Source organism: Lathyrus oleraceus, chromosome 4, assembly GCF_024323335.1.
Source record: "Lathyrus oleraceus cultivar Zhongwan6 chromosome 4, CAAS_Psat_ZW6_1.0, whole genome shotgun sequence".
In the NCBI taxonomy this organism is placed as follows: Eukaryota; Viridiplantae; Streptophyta; class Magnoliopsida; order Fabales; family Fabaceae; genus Lathyrus; species Lathyrus oleraceus.
Genome location: NC_066582.1, coordinates 101,400,960 through 101,422,616, shown reverse-complemented (window position 1 = coordinate 101,422,616; position 21,657 = coordinate 101,400,960). Strand labels below are relative to the sequence as shown.

The window sequence follows — 21,657 nt, the reverse complement described above, 5'->3', positions numbered from 1 at the left end:
ATATATACACAATTGAATTTCAAAAGCGGGGTTTACCACATTCCCATATCCTTCTATTCTTGCATCCCTCCAGCAAGTATCCAACTCCAGATGATATAGACAAGATCATTTCAGCAGAGATACCAACAGAACAAGATGATAAGCCACTATATGATTTGGTAAAGACACATATGATCCATGGTCCATGTGGTATAGCAAACAGGTCTTCACCCTGCATGAAAGATGGAAAGTGCTCAAAATACTTTCCCAAAAAGTTTCAGCCCCAGACCATTGTTGATCAATATGGATATCCTATGTACCGAAGAAGAGAAACCGGTAATACGGTTATGAAAAAACAAGTTCAACTTGATAACAGGTATGTAGTTCCTTATAATCCATATTTGTTGAAAAAATATCAAGCACACGTCAATATGGAGTGGTGTAATCAGAGTACTTCTATTAAGTACTTATTCAAGTATATTAACAAAGGTTATGATAGAATTACTGCTGCGGTTGTCCAAACTGAATCTGATGGAACTTCGGTCATAAGAAATGTTGATGAAATCAAGCAATATCTTGATTGTAGATATGTCTCACCAAGTGAAGCGTGTTGGAGGCTTTTTTCATTTCCTATTCATGGTAGGTCACCAGCAGTTGAGAGGTTGTACTTCCATCTTGAGGGAGATAATTCTGTTTACTATACTGATTATGAATTGATTGATGAGGTGCTTGACAAACCAAGTGTGAAAGAATCAATGTTTACGGCGTGGATGGAAGCAAACAAAATATACTTTGAGGCACAAAATTTAACTTACTCTCAATTTCTGACGAAGTTTGTATATGATAGAAGATATAGACGGTGGAGACCACGAAAAAGGGGTCATACTATTGGCCGCCTAATTTGGGTTCCTCCAAGTATCGGTGAGTTGTATTATTTGAGAATGATGCTGACAGTTGTCAAGGGCCCTACTTGCTATGAAGATATAAAATTCGTTGATGGAAAGATTCAGGATAGCTTTAGGGATGCATGCTTCCATATGGGATTTCTTAACGATGACAGTGAATATGTTGCAGCGATAAATGAAGCAAAAGATTGGGGTTCTGGACATTTTTTGAGAAAGTTATTTGTTACGATGTTGCTATCCGATACAGTGAATAGGCCACGTCATGTTTGGGAACAAACCTGGAGGACTTTATCTGACGGTATTTTATATCAACAGAGACAGAATACTAATAGAAGAGGTAAATTTCCATTATTTGTTTTTCCTTTGAAGAAATAGTTTTGGTCTGCACTATATGCAATAGTCTGAATATTTATTTAACTTATTTTATTTTATAGAGAATGTCTTTACTAATTATCAAAATATTTTATATCTTTCATATATGAATTTGTGTGGACCCATATGTTTTATATTAATTAATTAGCTCTGCGCATCATAAAACTAAGTGTAAACAGAATTTGATTAATATTACATCATACATTATATGTTAACTATTAAGTAACTAATGGCAGACATGATTAAGATACATACAATACCTATTTGTTAAATATTATCTAACAATTCATATATATCCTACATTTTGTAAGTATGTTGTTCCTTACAGGAACATTATATGCATTCATATTCCTAACTAATTAAAATACAATTTTGTGTTGAATTTGATCTTCAAATTTTAGAATAATGTTTCTAAGCTGAATCTAACTACTTATCTAATGCTATCCGTTGAAATTTTTGTAATAATATTAGATATACACTTTCAGGTTGTATATGTATTTTATGATATATATTCAAATTGTTACTATATAACTGCTTATAAAATGTTGACAGAATTGCAACTATCAGACACTGAGTTAAAGAATTTGACACTCATTGAGATTGAAAATATGATGCAATCAAATAGAAGAAGTTTACATGAATTTACATGTATGCCATATCCGGATAGCTATGTCACAAAGCATGTTGGCAACCGGCTGATTTACGACGAACTTGATTACAATGCTGAGAAAGAGCAAAAGAATTTCGAAGAGCTTTTTCATGCACTTACAGGTGACATATTTTATTTTTATTATGAATTTAAAAATCTCTTACATTTTTTCTACTTATAATTATAACTTGATAATTTAAAGATGAACAACTTGCAATAAATCATACCATCATGGATGCTGTCAACAAAAAAAGAGGAGGTGTGTTTTTTTTACATGGTTACGGAGGAACCGACAAAACTTTCATGTGGAGAACACTATCAAGTGCCCTTCGTTCACAGAAAAAAATTGTTTTTACTGTTGCTTCAAGTGGGATAGCATCATTATTATTGCCAGGTGGAAGAACTGCACATTCAAAGTTCAAAATACCTGTGCCAACACTTGACAACTCAACTTGCAATATCGACAAAGACACTGATCATTCACAACTACTTGAAGCCACCGATGTCATAATATGGGATGAAGCACCTATGTCTCATAGGCACTGCTTTGAGGCATTGGATAAAACCCTAAAAGATGTCATGAGCAAAAAGGGTTTCCAAAATGCAATTTTTGGTGGAAAGGTTGTTGTTTTTGGAGGAGATTTCCGACAGATTCTTCCAGTTGTTCCTAGAGCAAGTCGTTCTGATATTGTCCATGCATCTATTAGCTCATCCTATGTTTGGGAATATTGTCAGGTTCTAAAGCTCACAAAGAATATGAGACTTCGCGTTGGAAGGGATAATACAAGTTCTGATGAACTAGCAAAATTCTCAAAATGGATATTGCAAGTTGGTGATGGTAAGATTTCTGAACCAAATGATGGATTGGTTGAGATAGAAATTCCAAAAGAATTATTAATTTCAAATTTTGAAGATCCAATAAGGGCTATCGTTGATTACACATATCCGAATTTGTTGGAAAAATTTCAAGATGTTACGTTCTTACAAAGAAAAGCCATTCTTGCCTCAACCATTGAAGTTGTGGATAGAATCAATCATTACATATTGGATCTGATACCAGGTAAATGTTAGTTAGCTTTTATCTTTTCTAAACATAAAACAATACACTATAGCAATTATTTTTAATAATGTTTTATGTTTTGTTTTATGAACGGATATTTCAGGGGAAGAGAAAGATATTTGAGTTTCGATTCAATTGATAGAACAGACACAACTTATAATGAATCTTATGAAGTTTTAACTCCTGAATTTCTTAGTAAATTAAGAACATTAGGAATTCCAAATCATAAGATCAAATTGAAGGTCGGTACACCTATTATGCTAATGAGAAATTTGGATCAGGTTGATGGACTGTGCAATGGAACAAGATTAATTGTTACAAGGTTAGCAAATCATGTCATAGAGGCAAAGATCATGTCTGGAAAGAACATAGGTAACATTTTTTACATTCCAAGAATGTCTATGTCACCGTCTGATTCACCTTGGCCATTTAAGTTGATTCGGTTTCAATTTCCAATAATTGTCTCCTATGCAATGACAATTAATAAATCCCAAGGTCAATCACTTGATAGTGTTGGATTGTACTTGCCTACTCCAGTATTTAGTCATGGTCAGTTGTATGTTGCTATTTCACGAGTTAAGAGCAAAAGTGGGCTAAAAATCCTAATCCATGACAAGGACAATTCACCGTGTTTGACTACTACAAATGTTGTGTACAAGGAGGTCTTCGAAGCACTTGGTTAACCGGTAAGCTTTTTATCTTATTATATTTTGACAACAATTTAATTACTTTCTACTTTATTCAATAACTTTTTTGCTTACCTCGACTATATGAAATTAAATAAATTATCATGCTTATTGTATATGAGTCAAATGGTTCTTTTGTATGAACATCCTTCTAATGCTTTATGCTACTAATGTTATTTTACTTTTCATCTTATGAGACATTCACTTAAACTCATGAATTGTATTTGTTTGTCATGCAGGCATGCTAGCCATCATGTGGTCACACACAATTCAATTGAATGAGACTACTTGATCCTCATTCGGCGAAAGACACAGTTGTTTGTTAACTTTTGATAGCAATTTTTTTACTTTGAATAATTGGACTATGGTTGAAATTTCTATTGTTTTTTTTATTTAAGAATGTTTCAAATTTCAATTTATTTTAGTTTTAAATTCATTTTAGTTTTAAGATCCAGAATACTTTTCGAACTAAAGTTTACTATGCTATTTGTCCAGAATAGCTATATAAATTTGCCCTTTTATTTTATCCAACATTTTCACACAAATGTTTCTCACATATTAAATGATTAATTAATTTGACAACAAAAAAATATTCGCTCGCATATTTTATAAAAAAATTGTTTATGCAATATATTTTTAATTATATAAATATTAATGAATTTAATAAATATATATAAATTTGAAAAGTAACAGTGACAATCATATAATATAAATCCCGACGGAACCCGTGCGATAGCACGGGTATCCCACTAGTTAAATCTTAAGCATTTATTGGTAGTTTTTTTTGTTGAATAAAATCAAAATGCATGGATGAAATTAAAGCACAAGTTACACCATTTAGAATATACCCACTTCAGTATCTAACTCGTGTTACACCGCTGTTGCTCCAACAACATAATATAACATATTAATCAAACTTACAAGTTAAATATTTGGTACATAAATCAACTACCGATTTTTTTTAAATAATCATTATTTTCAAAAATAATACTAAAATAATACACTTTTCAAATTAATTAATAATATAATAACTTAAAAAGAACATTATCAAATAACATTAGCATAAGTAAATGTAGTTACCGCATGCATTATGACATTAAGACTTTATATATATATATATATATATATATATATATATATATATATATATATATATATATATATATATATATATATATATATATATATATATATATATATATATATATATTATATATATATATATATATATATATATATATATATATATATATAGATTTTTAAATTATAATTAAATAAAATAGAAATAAAAAATTGAAAATAATTAATAATATTATGTTATAAAGTTAAAATACACAATAATTTACAAGAAAATTAATGATTCGTCCGATGGAAACGTCTTCTTGTTCCACATCCCAGTGCGTTTGTCCGTCTTCGAGGTCTCCAACGATTTTTTCGAGGTATTTGGGATCTTTGAGTGTTGACATGATACAATGGTCGTTGGTGTGAAGGTCATGAGGAAGGTCTGACGGTATTTGACAAATTTGTCATCATTTTTCCCATAGTTGGGGGTTGCCGCCAACGGCGCTGCCGTAATTGAGTTCGGTGCCCATGTTATCTTAGTTGGGTCGTTGTGATTGGGTTGTTTATGTACGGTATGATTGCCCGGATTGAGATATTAAATCGTTTTGAAAACGAATCAATGGTTCCTGTGGTGTAAGAAAGTCAAACAATGGTTGGGTGATGTGGGGTGAGATGTTTGAGTGTTCATTGGTGGGATGATGTGGAATCATATGAATTATCGGGGCTATAGACATATGTGGTGGTTGCGTTTGGTTGTTGGTGGTTTGTATTTGGTTCTTGGTTTTGTGTTTAGGTGTGTGACATGATTAAGTTGCGAGGTTGGGTGTTTGATGGTTGGGTGTATATGGTATGATGAGATGTGAGGTGGTTATTGGTTTGAGTGGATTGACATTGTTCTTGGGTTTGTTAATGGTGTGGGAACTATACATCATCATGTGAACATCTCTGTCAGTTTTAACATTCACCCAGAAACGAACTTCTCCATTTTGGTTAAACGTCGTATCAAACATTTGAATTCTTCTGATCTTTTCACCCTCTACAATGTCTCCATCTCACCAACGGATCAAGGTCATGTTAAGATGTTCAAACGTTTCTATATTTCATACTCGAAACTTCATCAAAGGCTTTACTGCGGAATAAATTAAATCAACATTTCTCTTGTGAATATAAGGACACATATATGAAGATATTTTGAAGAAAAATTGAAGGAGATTGAAGAAAAATGGAAGGAGATGGTAAGAAGATGTGTGAAAAACAATGATAGGTGATGCAATATTTATAGAGATCAAACAAAAGCAGTAGTCACATAGAGTGCTGCATGCATTATGCATGCATGCAAACGCCACATGGAATGGCGCCACAGTGCGACATCACAAAGCATGCACCAATTACATTGGTTTGAGCTGCATGTTGCATGTAAGTGTCACTAAGCATGACTTCTTAGTTCAATTGCCTAGCCAATTACATTGGTTTGAGCTGCATGCAAGAACCATTAAACATGACGTCTTAGTTCAATTGCCTAAAGGATGTGTCATTTGGTATTGACGCCTACCTTATCTAGTTTTTTTTTAAAGTAATTATATTGATAATTTTTTTGAAAAGTATGTTATTTTAATATTATTTTTTAAAATAGAGATTATTTAAAAAAATATGTATTTTATCCCCTCCTTTTATTTTGGGTGATTTGACCCTCTATATTTTCTTTTTTTTAATTTTGTAGTTCACTTTTCAATCCAATTTCCTCTAAAATTTACTTTAAAGTAATATTATTTATTGACTTGAGATCAAACTCTCGTATCCAACATAATATTTTCTTAAATTTTAATCTAAAAAGCTTTAAAAAAAATTATTAAATTTATTTTTCTCTTTTACTTGAATAACTTGATTTTTAATGTATATATATATATATATATATATATATATATATATATATATATATATATATATATATATATATATATATATATATATATATATATAGATATATATATATTCAAATTGTCTACCAAACATAATCTTTTCTTAAAATTTTAAAATAAAAAAACCAAAAAACTTCTTTTCAAATTAATTTTTCTCTTTTGCATGGACAACTTGATTTTTAATGTTTTATATATTTATTTTGAAAGAGAATTCAAATTGTCTATGAGAGTTAGATTTGAAATTATCTATAATAGCAGCTATATCTTGCTCACAAATACACGTTATAGAAAAAAGTTGAGTCACTATCAAATGACAAAAGTTAAAGGTCCATCACAGAAAGTTGAATATTGTATTTTTAACAAATCAGTTAATTGAACACTATCATTTTAGAGATTTTTAATGTATTTTATTTTATTGGTACTAACTCTATTTAATTACCAATCCAAACACACACTTAATCGACAGAACTTTGATTGTTCATCTTCATGGAATCGCTCAATCAGAGCATAATATCAGCGTGCGATTCAAGTTTGATTCTGTGTTAGTTGCAGCTACAAAATCAGCTACTTATATGGAATGACTACATATAGAGAGCCTTCCATTTACCAAGTACTCATTGTCTTTTCGCTCAATTAGGAACTAATTTAGTTTCAAAGCCAAATAATAAATATTGCGTTCTGCTAGTTACAGAATTAGCACATACAAAGAGCAACCACCGTAATCCAAGCACTTGGGCTAGAGTAGAAAAAGAGCTCGTATTATATATACAACTTAAATGCCGTTTTATCTTCTTCTTTTTTTTTTGTCAATTTTATCTTTCTTGATAAAAATAATATTTTTGTGTATATTTGGTTTAATTTTTGGAAGAATCAAAAGCACTTTTAAAAATGTAAAATTTATTATGAAATGACTTTGAATATTTGGTTGTTTTAAAATAGAATTGATTTTGCTTCCATAATTGATTAAATTGAAGTTACAATCGTAGCGTTTGAGTTTAAACAAAAATTTTACATTGAAATTTGTTGTTCAACTCACTTTTACATAAATACAACCAAATATAAATCACTTTGCATCCGACTCACTTTAACCATAATCAGTTCTACAAAATCAATTCATTCATAATCAATTCTCTATTATACAATTTCTCTATTTTATAAATTTTGGGATTTCTTTGATTGCACTTTGTACTCGTAGAAATGTGAAAAAAATAATAAGTTAAATCTTGCTCGCGTGGGAGTGCAAGAGGCTTTTTAGATTTACTGAATATCAGAGTGTTGAATGATATCTTTCAGTTATAAGATTTAGGATTTCTATAGACCTACCTCATGAGCCATGTTGTGGTTGAAGAACTAGTTACATTTCAACTGCTTGGCTAGAGAGTAAGGATAAGAGACTTAGTCCTTCCCTAATAATATGAGGAGGGTTTTATTCCCTGCAAAGGTGGCAAAAGGACCATTTCAGAAACGAGTGGCTTACCAAGTATTGATAGCTTCCCAACTCCATAACCCTAGATTTGGTTGGATGCCCATGACTCACCATGCCATGCCAACTCTATTGGGCCTATGGTCACTTACAATGTTCTTGGGTGGATCAAATCATGGGTTAGTCTCTTCTAAGGCCCAATCAAAGTTATCTAAATCTAGTATTTCAAGCACAAGGTTTGAGAAGGGCAAACTGATTTAAGCTAGGTGAAAGGTAATCCCTTTCTGAGTGAGAATTGTATAAGTGAGTTTCTCAAACGAAGCTTGGAGGGCGAGTCCCTTAAGCGAGGCTTGGATGGCAAGTCCTTTAGGTAACGCCCAGAGGATGAGTCCATCAAGCGAGGCTTAGAGGGCAAGTCCTCGAGGTAAGCCTTGAAGGGCGAGTCCCTCAAGTGAGGCTTGAATGTAAAGTCCCCCAAACGAGACTTATAGGGAGATTCCCTCGAGTGTGGGAAGCATGTGAAGCATTTAATACTCTATTATGACGAGTCTGTCTTGGAAAGACACAAACATTATGAGTTGTTAATTAAATTACATGTGTGAAATATGGGTCATGGATGCTCTGCCACATATTAGCAGGCACAAACCCAATGTGTGATCATAATTAATGGCCTACTTATCCTAGGTAGCTAACCCCATAAATAGGCAATTCTCGGTTGCGCTTCCCATTTTTCATACGTATTTTGAATTCTTCTAAGGATCTCTTCTTCTTCAAGCTTAACCGTCGCCATTAATTCAAATACTCGAGTATTAAATATTTTCTTCTCATTTATCTTCACCTTTTTTCTAGGGATGTCAATCATTAGGGAGCTAGATGAAAATAACAACACCATATAACCTTTTACCTACGAGAGAATTGTGGAGATGTGAAGACGTTGTGTAAAGAATGTGAGGCAGTTGGATGGGATGTCGATTATAAACTTGTAGAATTATGAATATTTATAAAAGCATCATATTTTCGTTATATGATACTAAGGCAACGAGCAAAAGCGGATGGGAGACCCTAGGTGCCCTGCCTGAGAGGGTTTTTTTCACTCCTCATTCAAATAATTAAAAGAACTGGGAAGATAAGTTTATGAAGTATGAGTGTGAGACAACCAACCCATGGTGATGTTTAAGGAAGATGATGAGAACCTATTTTGTCTATACTAAACGAACGACCCTGTGCCAATAAACGACTTCAGGTGTGAATTCTCAAGAGATACGGAGGGGGATGTTGTCTAGATTTTGGATTTCCATATTATGAGCTATAGGAGAATCACGGAGAATGATCTAAGTGATGACAAGGAGAAGAACATTGATAACTATTTGCACAAGTTTGATGTTTATTTGTTTGTTGTAGTTAGAATGTTTAATTTGGCTAATGTTTTTTCTTTGTTTACTAGGATGATGGCTCCACTGAGCAATGTCGAGAGGAAGACTCATCATGCTAGGAAGAAAGCTAAGAGGGGCAAGAAGTGGTATGATGAGCATAAGAGTAACTATGGCTGATTGTTGGTGTCATACCCCAATTTTTTCCTGCCAATTCATTGCATTGCCTAGTTTGTTTTCATATGCACTAACATCACCATTGTACTTAGTCATGCTTTTTACTTTTTATCAACTAAAACTCATCTTCATGAGTTCATCAGGTTAAACATTAAGTTCTTGGTCTGCGTGTTCATTATGCGATAAACACTCATTTGTATCATTAACATTCATTTGCATTTTATTAGATTATAGTGAATCGTCGAGTGTTGAATTAAAGTTTTTATGACATTTGTATGGATCTCCTCATTAGGAATTATTGTTTCCTATATTGCATTACCATCCTTTTAGTTTAGAGAAGTCAAAGTCAAAAGGGTTTGACTTTGGACTTTGACTTTTTATGACTAATTGTATTTTAAATTTTGTTTCAAATCTATTTTAATTTAGTTTTACTTTTTAAGTCAATTATTGATCCATTTTGTTTTGGCTCATGATTGAATAAAGGGAAAATGAAAATTGAAATAAGATCACATTTCAAATAAAGTCATTTTGTTATTTTTACAAAAATTACAAAAAGAGTTGTTATTATAATATTACAAAAACGAAAAAAGATTTGAAAAAATGGAGTCTCTAGGTATGGGGAGGTCCTCACGTTCCAAATGCCCTCATGAATCCTCTTATCCATTGCTTTGTGCCTACAAATATCCTGCCATTAATCAACTAACCATAACATCATAAACATTATATAAATCAAATTCAAATCACATTAGCAAGAGAAACTAATGCGCAGTAAGGACGTGCGTGAGCCTTTTTTCATGGTAACTACAATTCCATACACATGTTTACACTGATCCAAATAAGAAACATCAGAAAATCAGAAACAATGTGTTTGTACCATGTGCATACATACATGAAGCATAATTAAAAATTCAGAACAAAGTACGAACACATACACGAAAACACAGTTCATCAAGCATACATATATCCTATCAATGAACCAAATCGTGCACATGACCATACGCCCAAAAGATGCAGATGTATAACATAACCATGACCATACACACACCAAAACAGTTATATAATCATCAGGAAATTACAAAATACAAACATACACCAATGGTCATATACATGTAATATCATAACATACAAAAGGGGACCACACAAAATGAAAATCAAAACAACACACCTAAAGGAATGTACGAGCAATCACAAAAGCATTTCAACAGCAGAAATTTGTTTCATTTCATTACATATGAATCCCATAAAATCAGGGATTGTGAGGAATTTCAATAACGGTCTCCTTTTATTTAAATTACACCTCTGAAGGTGACAAGAAACACAAGAAATGGGGGTTTGAATTGGATTTTTTAAAAAATACTTTTTCAAAACCAACTCAGTAAAGCAAAAACACGAATAAGAAAAATAACAAAGTTATTTTTATACTGGTTCGCTGTTAACGAAACTACCTTAAGTCCACCATATCAAGGTGGTTTCGCCTTCTCAAGAAGGACAACCAAAATCTTATTACATACACCACAAAGAAAAATTGTCTTTGTCTTCTTGAGTTTATCTGACTAAAATCCAGTCACTCAAGGAAACCACTCAAACAAATTTGAGATTTACAAGTTATGTTTACAAAGAATGATTCTAAGAAAGAAGATTAACACAAGTTAATACAATGAATATTTATCACACAGTAACAAGCAAAAACTCTTGTGTGTTTTTAAATAATATACACATAAAATATCTACTTCAGCAAAAACGTGTGTATGTTCAGTAGCGTGAGCGTTATCAAAGCATTAACAACTTCTTCCAATCTTCAAGTCTCCTTTATATAGGCATATAAAATAACCGTTGGAGGGGAGAACTTGAATAATGAATTGCAGTTGTCTCTATCATAACGGTTTGCATATATGAGGAAAAATGGTAGAATAGTATTGTCATTAGCCTACAAAATAAACGTAGTGGAGGAAAGGTTGATCTTGTATTGTGTACTATTTTCCTGACGTAATTTTTTTTGATCTTATCTTCTAATCTTCATAAGCTTTTGATGAAATGATGTTAAAGCATGCTTAAAAGGATCAAGAGACAAGTTGACAGAATCTTTAAAACCTTGGTCTTCATAGTCTTGACACAGTTCCTCAGAACCTGGTTTTCAGAGTCTTCAGATCTTGTTCTTCAGAATATTCAGAACTTCAGCGAAGAATATTGAAGGCAGACAAACCTTCAGAGGCTCTTCAATCAGAGTCACGGTCAGAATCTTTAACACGAACGTTCATCAGAACCATTGCCTAAGAGCATTCTAGAATTTGATAGCATCTTGTAAAACACTTGTATCTCCTCAGAATCAGAGTGTGTTGAATCCAAAATCTGATGATCTCACACGTCAACTCTTATGAGTCAGAACCTGTTAGCAAAAGCTACACACTATATAAAAATCATTAGTGTATGAAATTGTTCTCTAAGAAACAATGCATTGTTATCATCAAAACTAAAGGTCAGATGCATAACCAAATCTTGTTCTAAGAATCTCCTCTTTTATGATGATGACAAAACCATGTATTTTGATGAATAATTTTTACTTGGTTTAATCACATAAAAATATCAGAGCGAGGTTTGTAAGCTCCCCTTGAATTTTATATTGTTAAAAATTATTTTTCAGTTTAGAATGTTAGAATTAGGTTTGCAAGCTCCCCCTGAATTCAAGACTTAAAATAATCTTAACACATATAAAAGTTTCAATCATTATGAAAGAAATGACTTCCCATAAGGCAAAAGCCTGGTTGTTACTCTCTTTCAGAAAGGCAGACGCCTGGTTACTATCTGATTGCTATCTTCCCATAAGACAGAAGTCTGATTGTAATTGATGAAGTAGCTTCCCATAATGCATCGGCTTGGGTACATAAGTACTTCATTCAGAGTACTTCTTGAGTGTCAAAAATTCTGGTTATCAGCCTCGTCATAAAGCATGATTTGTTAGAGCTTTCATAGACTGGTTGAATTGTTCATGAGAACTGATGTCTGGTTTCATAGCCTGATTGTACTCATCTGGTTCAGAACTTGTATAAGGTTCATAACTTCGTCTGGTTCAGAGCTTGTATATGCCTGGTTCAACTGAAGCACTTGGTTCAATAAGCACCTTGTTTAGAACATAATAGAATGCCTAGTTCTTTAAAAACATGGGCTTGGTTGCTATGAACTTAATTCATCTTGGTTAATGCCTTAGTACTTGAAAGACTTGGTTAACATGATGAACTTTTTCAAAGTTCTCAGAAAGGTTACCAATGTCATAAACATATGAAACATGTTTGGGTTTCAGAATTAGAATTATATATATCAAAATCAATCATTCTTTCTCCCCCTTTGTCATCATTCAAAAAGAATTCAAGATAAAGTAACATAATCATTCTTTCTCCACCACAAAAAAAAATCATTTCATTCAAAGTAAGAGAATTCAGAGTATAAAAATGAAAATAAAAAGAATACAAAGACAACACAAAGTTTTTAAAACTAGGGTTTAAGAGGGGGTGGCAGTCTTGATAAGATCGCTCCAAGCATTCCTTCTAGCTTTGATGTCCTTTCCTTCACTTCAGAATTATCAGCTGATAGACGCTCCGAAACCAACATTTATTTCACATGTTTCAAACATACATTAACACTCAAGAAGTTAATACAAAAATTCAATGCAATATTCTCAGATATACACATAATCACAATTATCACATAATCACATATTTCACCAAGTTAAGTATCCAAACATCACCAAATTCAATTACCATATCTCATACACACATCACAATCACAACCATGGAAACATTCAACTATCACATGACTCTAATGTGACTCAATGTAAGACATGTGACTCTATGCATGTGGTACCATCTACTACCTCGCCTATTTCCATTAAGGATCAACGAGTGCTCATCTACCTCGCCTATTTCCATTAAGGATCAACGAGTGCTACATCTACCTCACCTGTTTCCAATTAGGATCAATGAGTGCTACATCTACCTCACCTATTTCCAATTAAGGATCAATGAGTGCTACTTCCACAATGAAGTCGACCATGCTATGAATGAATGCACACATACCAACACATATGCAATTAAGATCATCTCTACCATCTTAACATTCCACATATCACCATAACTCAACTCTATGAATTATCCACCAATGGTACATATACACATTCGTAACAACATATCATCCACAATTACATATACACATTCATAACAATATATCATTCACAATCCACCAATGGTACATATACACATTCATAACAATATATCATTCACAATCCACCAATAGTACATATACACATTCATAACAACATATCATCCACAAATCCACCAATGACACATATACACATTCATAACAATATATCATTCATAATTATGCATCACACCATTCATCATGCAATAACCAATTCATGTTACCACATGAATAATATCAACAAATAACAACAACTCATCAACATCTTAACATCATCGACATAACAACATAATTATCACGCAATCATATTACAACAATGCAACGATTCATCAACCAAACATATAACCCAATATATTTATCAATACAGTAGGCATGTGAATATTATTAAAACATATTAACAATCAATACCATGTTTTAGGTATGAGCATTAGCTTTCTAACACTTCAAACGCCACCAAAATCGGACTTACGAGTTAAAAGTTATGATCAAAACCGTGCACGAAGGCATTACTAAAAGTTGTTGTTTATTAAATTTTCCAACATAATTTTCATCTTCTTCAACCCCTAGAACGTCCATGAAATAATCTCCAAAATCATTTTATTCCTGAAACAAAGTTATAGCCCTCTGTTTCAGCTATCCAACGCTTCAAACGGCACTCGATTTGGACTTACGGATCAAAAGTTATGACCAAAACGATTTCGACAATAAAACATAAAAATAGGCCGCGAGTGTGATGGACAACATGCAGAATTTTCCGCGGTTTTCATCGTTGGAGGACTTCCGGACCTCCGATTTCAAGTCCGTAAAAAGCCAAACATTCAGAAAATTATAACTCACACCATACTCCAATTATATAACGTTAATTTGCAGTTTTAACACAATCAATCACCACAATCAAGCATAATCATCAAAACCTAACAATCCTAAAATCATGCAAATTAGGGATTTTAACCTAAACATACATCTATCCATTGACCCAATCATACTAACCCATAATAATAAGGATTCCCCCCTTACCTCTTCAATTTGATGGAAACCCTAGCTCTTCTCTTTACTTTTCCTCTCTTCTTTCTCTATTGCCTTCAATGTTCAAATGAATTATAATTCTCACTCTCCTCACCTCTTACTATTTATATTAGTATTCTAGTTGGACTTAAATCATGACATCCATCTAATTTAATTACTAGGCCCAATAATACCTAATATTTAAATGTCTCTATTTAATTCAAATAAATTAAACTAACACCATATATCCACTAAGTTAATTAATTCAATTATTCATGATATCTCCTATCAACTAAATAATTAATTAATACACCAATTCAATTAATATAATCAATTATTATACTACCTCACAACCGATTAATTACTTAACACTCCAAATAATTAAATATAATATAATAATAATAATATACGAACTAATTACTAAAATTGGGCTATTACAGAGAGTCTGGCATGGAAGTTCCTCTTTGCTTCCTTCAGGCAAGTAATATCCCGCCCTTTATAACTGACTTTAATCCAGTTTCTGAAGTTGTTGGTTAGAGCACACACCTCAGAGAGGTTTTTGTTAGAAGAACAAGCCTCAGAGAGAGTGGAGTCTGGTAGCAGCCTCATGTTCAAACGAAGTCAACAAATTATCCAAAGGAATATGAAGAATGTTGGTTTGAACAAAAGTCAGATCATAATAGAGATAAGAGTTCCTGTCTGGGACTGCGATGACTTCAAAATCTGATTCAGACTGTCTGACTAAATCATCATTCCTCAAGGTTTGGGTTAGGTTCAGATTGGATTTCGGTGTCAGAGGAAATGTTAATGGTTAGGTCAGAAGAATCAGGGGTAGAAGGTTCTTTGTTTATGAGTCTTTCCATGAACACATCAATGTCAGGTTCATCACTGTGTTGGTAGGGTGGAGTAGGTGTAGTGGATGTGTTTTTGGAAAGGTACGGGATTCATGCATGGTTAAAGGGAATGGAGTAGGTGTGGAAAAATCAGAATCAGAGGGATGGTTATCTATATCATACGTTTTGGTAATGGGAATGGTTATATAAGTGGTACAAGCATTTAAGGTTGGTTGTGCAATGGTTTTTATTATGGTTGATTCAAAAATGGTTGGAGTGGGTATAAGGATTGTGACATAAATGGATGGCATGGAAGTGGTGGTTGTTTCAAAGGCACTAGAGGATTTTGGAGGAGAGGTGGTTATAATTAAAAAGGGAATGTATGGTGGTGGAGAAGGTTGATGAGGAATAGATGAAATAGACATAACATAACTTACAAAATGAAAAGGAGTCTCAATCATAGGTGTCTTACCATGATTCCTAGAAGGATTCACTTTAGAAGACCTAGCAGTCTCATAACGAATAGGTTCTACTTCTGGTCCCATTGTGTCCTTCAGAATGTTGAGTCCATAAGTCCTAGCAACTTTGGTGGAAATTCTGACAGATTCAGAAGGTCCTTCATCATAAGATATAGGTTTCCTTTTCCTTTTCAGAGAATACACATCTTCATGGGTTTCTAGAAGTTCCTCAAAGACTAACACATCCTAAGGATGAACTTTTGCCAAACATTCAACATTGTAATATTCCAGAACCTCCTTAGATTCTTCCTGAGAAAAGAGAGGATAATCATCCACTTGCATACTTCTAGAACCAACAAATGTACTGTATAGAAGTTCTGAAGGATTAATAACATGTTTAATTAGGAACATTTTCTTCAGAGTGTGTCCATTAAAATTCTTCCCAATAACAATATCAACTTCCTTCGTCATTCCAACATCACTAAGCTTCTTTACCTGTTTGCTCTCAAATAAGATGTCATAAATCAACCTACCCATAGGTATCCAATCTCTCATCTTGGCACCTCCATTTCTAGTTTCCTTGACTATTTCCCTTAGATAATTGAAAAGAATTGAGGGTAAATTCATCCTGTCACCAATTGCCAGATAGTACAGCATGTACTTCTGATCAGTGTTGACGTAATCTTGAGAATTTGAAGAAGGTCGGGGATGAATGCCTCCAAGAATGATCTTAAAACATGTTCTAAGAGGGTAATGAAGATCCTTAGCATTATATGTAGACTTTCCATTCTTAAAGATGAATTTTGCAATCTCTGTAATCTTGTCCTTCTCCGTGTTCATACCAAGACATTTCTTCGCAGAACCATCATGTCCTAGAAGCGTAGCAATTGACTTTTCAGAAATGGATATCTTGTAACCCAACACATATGATGTTACTTGAAGATTTTAAGCTTCAACAAAAAACCCATAATTTCTTAACTAACTAATCGTATACTGGTCCTTTGAGATGTTCAAAGAAACCTTCACATCCTTGAAATATCAAAGTTCCAAAAAGATCATATCCATTGGCTTTGAGGTTGTTGAAATCCACCATCAATTCACACAAAACCCTTAACTATTCAACTGAAGTATACAAAGTGAGTTCTTGAAGTGCTTCGATAACTTGTTCTTGTTAGTGTTCTTGAGTTTGGTGAGCAAATTATTGAGTAGAAGCCATTGTTGAAGAGCAAAGAGGGTTTTAGGGTTATCTGCAAATTTTGGCTCAAAGAGAGAAATTGTAGGTTGTGATAGTAGCAAAAGTGTGTGAAGTGATTTTAAATATAAATGTTTGCAATCATGACAAAAAAAGAAAACAACAAAAATTCTGAGAAGGGGGTAAAGCGTGAAAGATCCTACCTAATCCCAAGGTTTATTCACCCCCACATCGTCTGATCAGAAACGATTCAGTTTTCTAAGACTGTTGTCTTAAAACTGTTCCACTAATCGAGATTGATTGAGAGCAATTAATGAAAAAATTGTTCAGTATCCATAAAGAAGAATTGTTAAACCAAACAAACTTTGACTAGATACATTTGAACATATGAAACCTTCTCACTTCAGAAGACTCACACGTTTAGAACTACCAACAAATATCAAAGTCTCATTTTGTCATTCTAAGAGATAAACCTTATGAGAAAAACATCTTTTTTATTCTGAACATAAGTCCATTTTAAATTTTTTTCAGAATGAAAAAAAAACCTATCTTCAATAAGGGTTTTTGTAAATATGCCATCCCATTGATGGTATGTATAAATAAATTTCATATTTAAAATACCCTTATGAACATAGTCACGTATAAAGTGATGTTTTATCTCTATATGTTTCTCTCTAGAATTCAAAATGGGATTCTTAGATAAACAAATAGCAGAAGTATTATCACATAGTATATGATTGTTATTCTCATATATTTGGAAATCTTTTAGCTGACTTTTCATCCAGAGAATCTGAATGCTGCATTCAGAGGCTGATATATATTTAACTTCAGCAGTTGAAAGTGCTATTGTTGGTTGCCTTTTGTCGAACCATGTGATCGGATTATGTCCTAGAAACTGACAACTTCCAGAAGTGCTTTTCCTCTCAAGTCTGTTTCCAACATAGTCAGCATAACAATATTCCACTAGCTTGTAGTCTTTAAATTTTCTATAACACAACAAGCTAAGGTTAATCGTACCATTCAGATACCTAAAGATCCTCTTAACAGATGTTAAGTGGGACTCTCTAGGATCTGATTGGAAACGAGCACACAAACAGACACTAAATAAATTGTCAGGCCTAGAAGCAATCAAGTATAAGAGAGAACCAATGATACCTCTGTATACCTTTTGTTCTACCTTATCACTTACCTCATTCTTCTCAAAGAGGCATGTAGGATGCGTATGAGTCTTTGACATCTTGCATTCATACATGTCAAACTTCTTTAGAAGTTCCTTGGTGTACTTGCTATGATGGATGTACTTTCCTTCTGGACTTTGATTGATCTGAATCCCCAGAAAGAATTTGAGTTCTCCTATCAGACTCATCTCAAACTCTTTCTGCATAGACTTAACAATTCATAGGGAGTCTTACCCATAATAGGTCTTATAGATATCCTAGTCTAAATATAACATGTTACGTTGACTGCCTCTGCCCAAAAGTGCTTGGCCATATTAGTCTCATTGATCATGGTTATGGCCATCTCTTGTAGAGTATTATTCTTCCTTTCTATAACTCTATTTTGTTGTGGAGTTATAGGTCAGGAGAAATCATGGGAAATGCCATTAGCATCAAAGATTTTTTCAAAATCTTTATTTTCGAATTCTCCGTAATGACCACTTCTAACCTTTCCAATTCTGAGATCTTTCCATTTTGCACTTGGGAGCAGAAGGTAGAAAACACAGAATGTGACTCATCCTTATGTCTAACAAATTTCACCCGTGTCCATCTACTGTAATCATCAATAATGACTAGTCCATACTTCTTACCATTGACAGAGGCAGTTTTCACTAGACCAAACAAGTCAATATGCAGAAGTTCCAATAGTTTGGAGGTTGAAACAACATTTTTAGACTTGAAAGAAGTTTTAGAAAACTTTCCTTTATAACATGCTTCATAAATAGTGTAAGACCCTAATTTTGACCATAAGATCCCTCATGGCATCATGTTATTGCACAAGTGCATTGCCTCAAGGATCATAGCATGTTTGGCTCCTTAACCCTAGGGTTGGGACTTGTTTGAGTGTTTTGAGATCACAAGCATGCTTGTATTGTATATTATTGCTTTTCTTGTTTTATTACTAACCAAAAGCACAAAAATATGTGTAATACCTCAAAATTTGCCCTCCTCTCTTGGGACTAGCTTAACATATGGCATATCATTTTGTAGGTCATTAGACATAGAATATTTGCATATCATGTGGCTACATTGAGCAAGTTATCCTCCTAAGTCTTGGTCAGAAGATAGGAGGTTGAGATTCTAGCCTGAGGGTTTATGGATTGATCCTTAATCATCTGAGGAATGGGCTATAAATTAGGGTTTTGATTCTCAAGGAGATTGATCTTCATCTTGGTTGAAATGATACATCATCATCATCATGGTTTTGTTATCATCCAGAAGATTCAAGTTCATGATCAGATACCTTGAGATTAGGGTTTTGACCTCTGGTCAACCCTAATCAGTTGTATTGGGGCCAATTAGGGCTTGACAAGAAGATGGGGTCTATAATGGATATGGGGATCATTTCATGATTATATTGAGCTTATGGAGGCTAGGGTTTCATCACTGAGCCATTTCATCAGGAGATTGAGGCTCAACTTGATCAGTGCATTGCCAAATTCATCTATCAATTGAAAAAGTCAACTGTGGTCAACTGTGCTTGATTTTATGGATTTGGAGGTGGGAGAGAGTTGGATACACTTCATTCATGTTGAAACAAGTTTCATTTGGCATTTCAAACATCAAGAATGAAGAAAATAAAGTCAGACAAAAAATTGCCAAAAATAGAAAGTGACTTGTAATGAAAGTTTCCAAAAATGGAAAGTTTTTCACCTCAAAATTACGTGTCCAAAAATGCTTCAAATGAAATTTTGTTCAACATGAAAGTTTTAGGTCTTGCTCTCACCTTTCCAAAAAGTCCAAGAACTTGAAATTCTCATGAATGGTTGACAAGTTATGATCCAATCATTTTCCAAAAATGCCTAAATTCAAAGTGGCATAACTTTCACATGAAATAGCCAAAATGGATGATCTTTCTTTGAGCAAACCCCATTTCACATGTACTTTCATGATGCATGATCAAAATTCATCAAAAATGGTCGAGGCAAAAGGTCATTTTTCAAGTGAATTCATTTGTATTTTTGGTGTGGAATGGTGAAATTGAGAAATACAAGGAATTTGCACATGGGACTTTTTCCAACACACTCCAAATGCCAAATGAAATTTGCTCCAACTGTCATTTGCTGTCACATTGCATAATTTGGAGAAGGACATTTCTGACATAGCACATGAAAATGGCATTAACACTAATTTCACTCAATTTGCTAATTGTGATTAGCAAAATGGATTAAGCAGGGGTATATATCACTAATCATAACAGAAATTGCAAATCACATTTCATTCTCCAAGATTTGTAACTGAATTTCTCTCCAAAACCACAAAATTCTCTCAAAACTTCATCACTTTTTTTCAACAATTCTCCATGAATTCTTCATCATTTTTTATAATTCTTGATGGATCCATGCTCCATAAGGCTTGTTGATGAACTATTTTGCTGAATCCGTACCAAAAGCTTCAAGAACTTGGACTGTCCAAAGCTTGCACAACAATGGCAATTCCGCGAATCTTGCAACTGAAGCATCTCTGAGCTGGTGAACCTTTTCCATTCAACTTCTTCATCAATAAGCTGTAACTGTTTTGGCCTTTTGCACCTTGGAACATCCAAATCGTGATCTGCAATCTCCAAGAGGTAGAGTTTCGAAAGTCTCCATTGCTTGAATCTTGATATGCGTTTTGTAGATTGTTCAACATAGATCATCATGCTGTTTGTGGTTTTTAATTTGATTGAGTATTGGATGAGAAATCTGAGTTTGAAGTTTTGATGTGCATTCTTTTTTCATTCGATTTGCCTTGCTTGTTGAGAATTAGGTCAAACAAGTTACATATCCATGATGTACATGATCATACGGTTCCAATGATGTATAGTTTGCTGATTTTGGTTGAGATTTGTTGTTCATCATTTTCTGGAAAAATCTGAGTTGTTCTTGATGAAGAACAAGCTGAAGAGCGTGTTTGATCCACAAATCCCTTGCCTGCGTTTCAAATTTTGTTTCCCGCGCGCCAGTATCCAATGAGAGAGCGCCATGCAATTAAACGAAACGACCGCGTTTGGTCGTGTGGCTCAAATATTACAGTTATGCCATTATTCCAATTATTTTCATTATTTCATTTTCTTTTTTCATTTCAATTTCATTTTTGATTACATGATCTTTAGAAATTCATATCTAATTCATTTTATGTCCAAAATTAGTGAGACTTTTTGCATTGTTCTCCTTGTAA

The 21,657-nt window shown here is 33.4% G+C and overlaps 1 protein-coding gene across 1 annotated transcript; it reads left to right on the top strand.

The window, feature by feature from the left end:
* The first annotated feature begins 215 nt into the window (after window positions 1-215).
* LOC127136204 (uncharacterized) lies at window positions 216-3,648 on the top strand. The gene is made up of 4 exons (XM_051062794.1): window positions 216-1,221; window positions 1,809-2,027; window positions 2,108-2,965; window positions 3,140-3,648. The coding sequence occupies exons 1-4, from the start codon at window positions 216-218 to the stop codon at window positions 3,646-3,648; spliced, it is 2,592 nt and encodes an 863-aa protein (XP_050918751.1).
* The last annotated feature ends 18,009 nt before the right edge of the window (window positions 3,649-21,657 follow it).

What these genes read in the sequence shown, in the direction of transcription:
- LOC127136204 (XM_051062794.1), top strand. Translation starts at nt 216, where the DNA reads ATGAAAGATGGAAAGTGCTCAAAATACTTTCCCAAAAAGTTTCAGCCC. An exon ending in ACAGAATACTAATAGAAGAG is followed by an intron (nt 1,222 to 1,808) that starts GTAAATTTCCAT and finishes AAATGTTGACAG; the next exon opens with AATTGCAACTATCAGACACT. An exon ending in CATATTGGATCTGATACCAG is followed by an intron (nt 2,966 to 3,139) that starts GTAAATGTTAGT and finishes AATCTTATGAAG; the next exon opens with TTTTAACTCCTGAATTTCTT.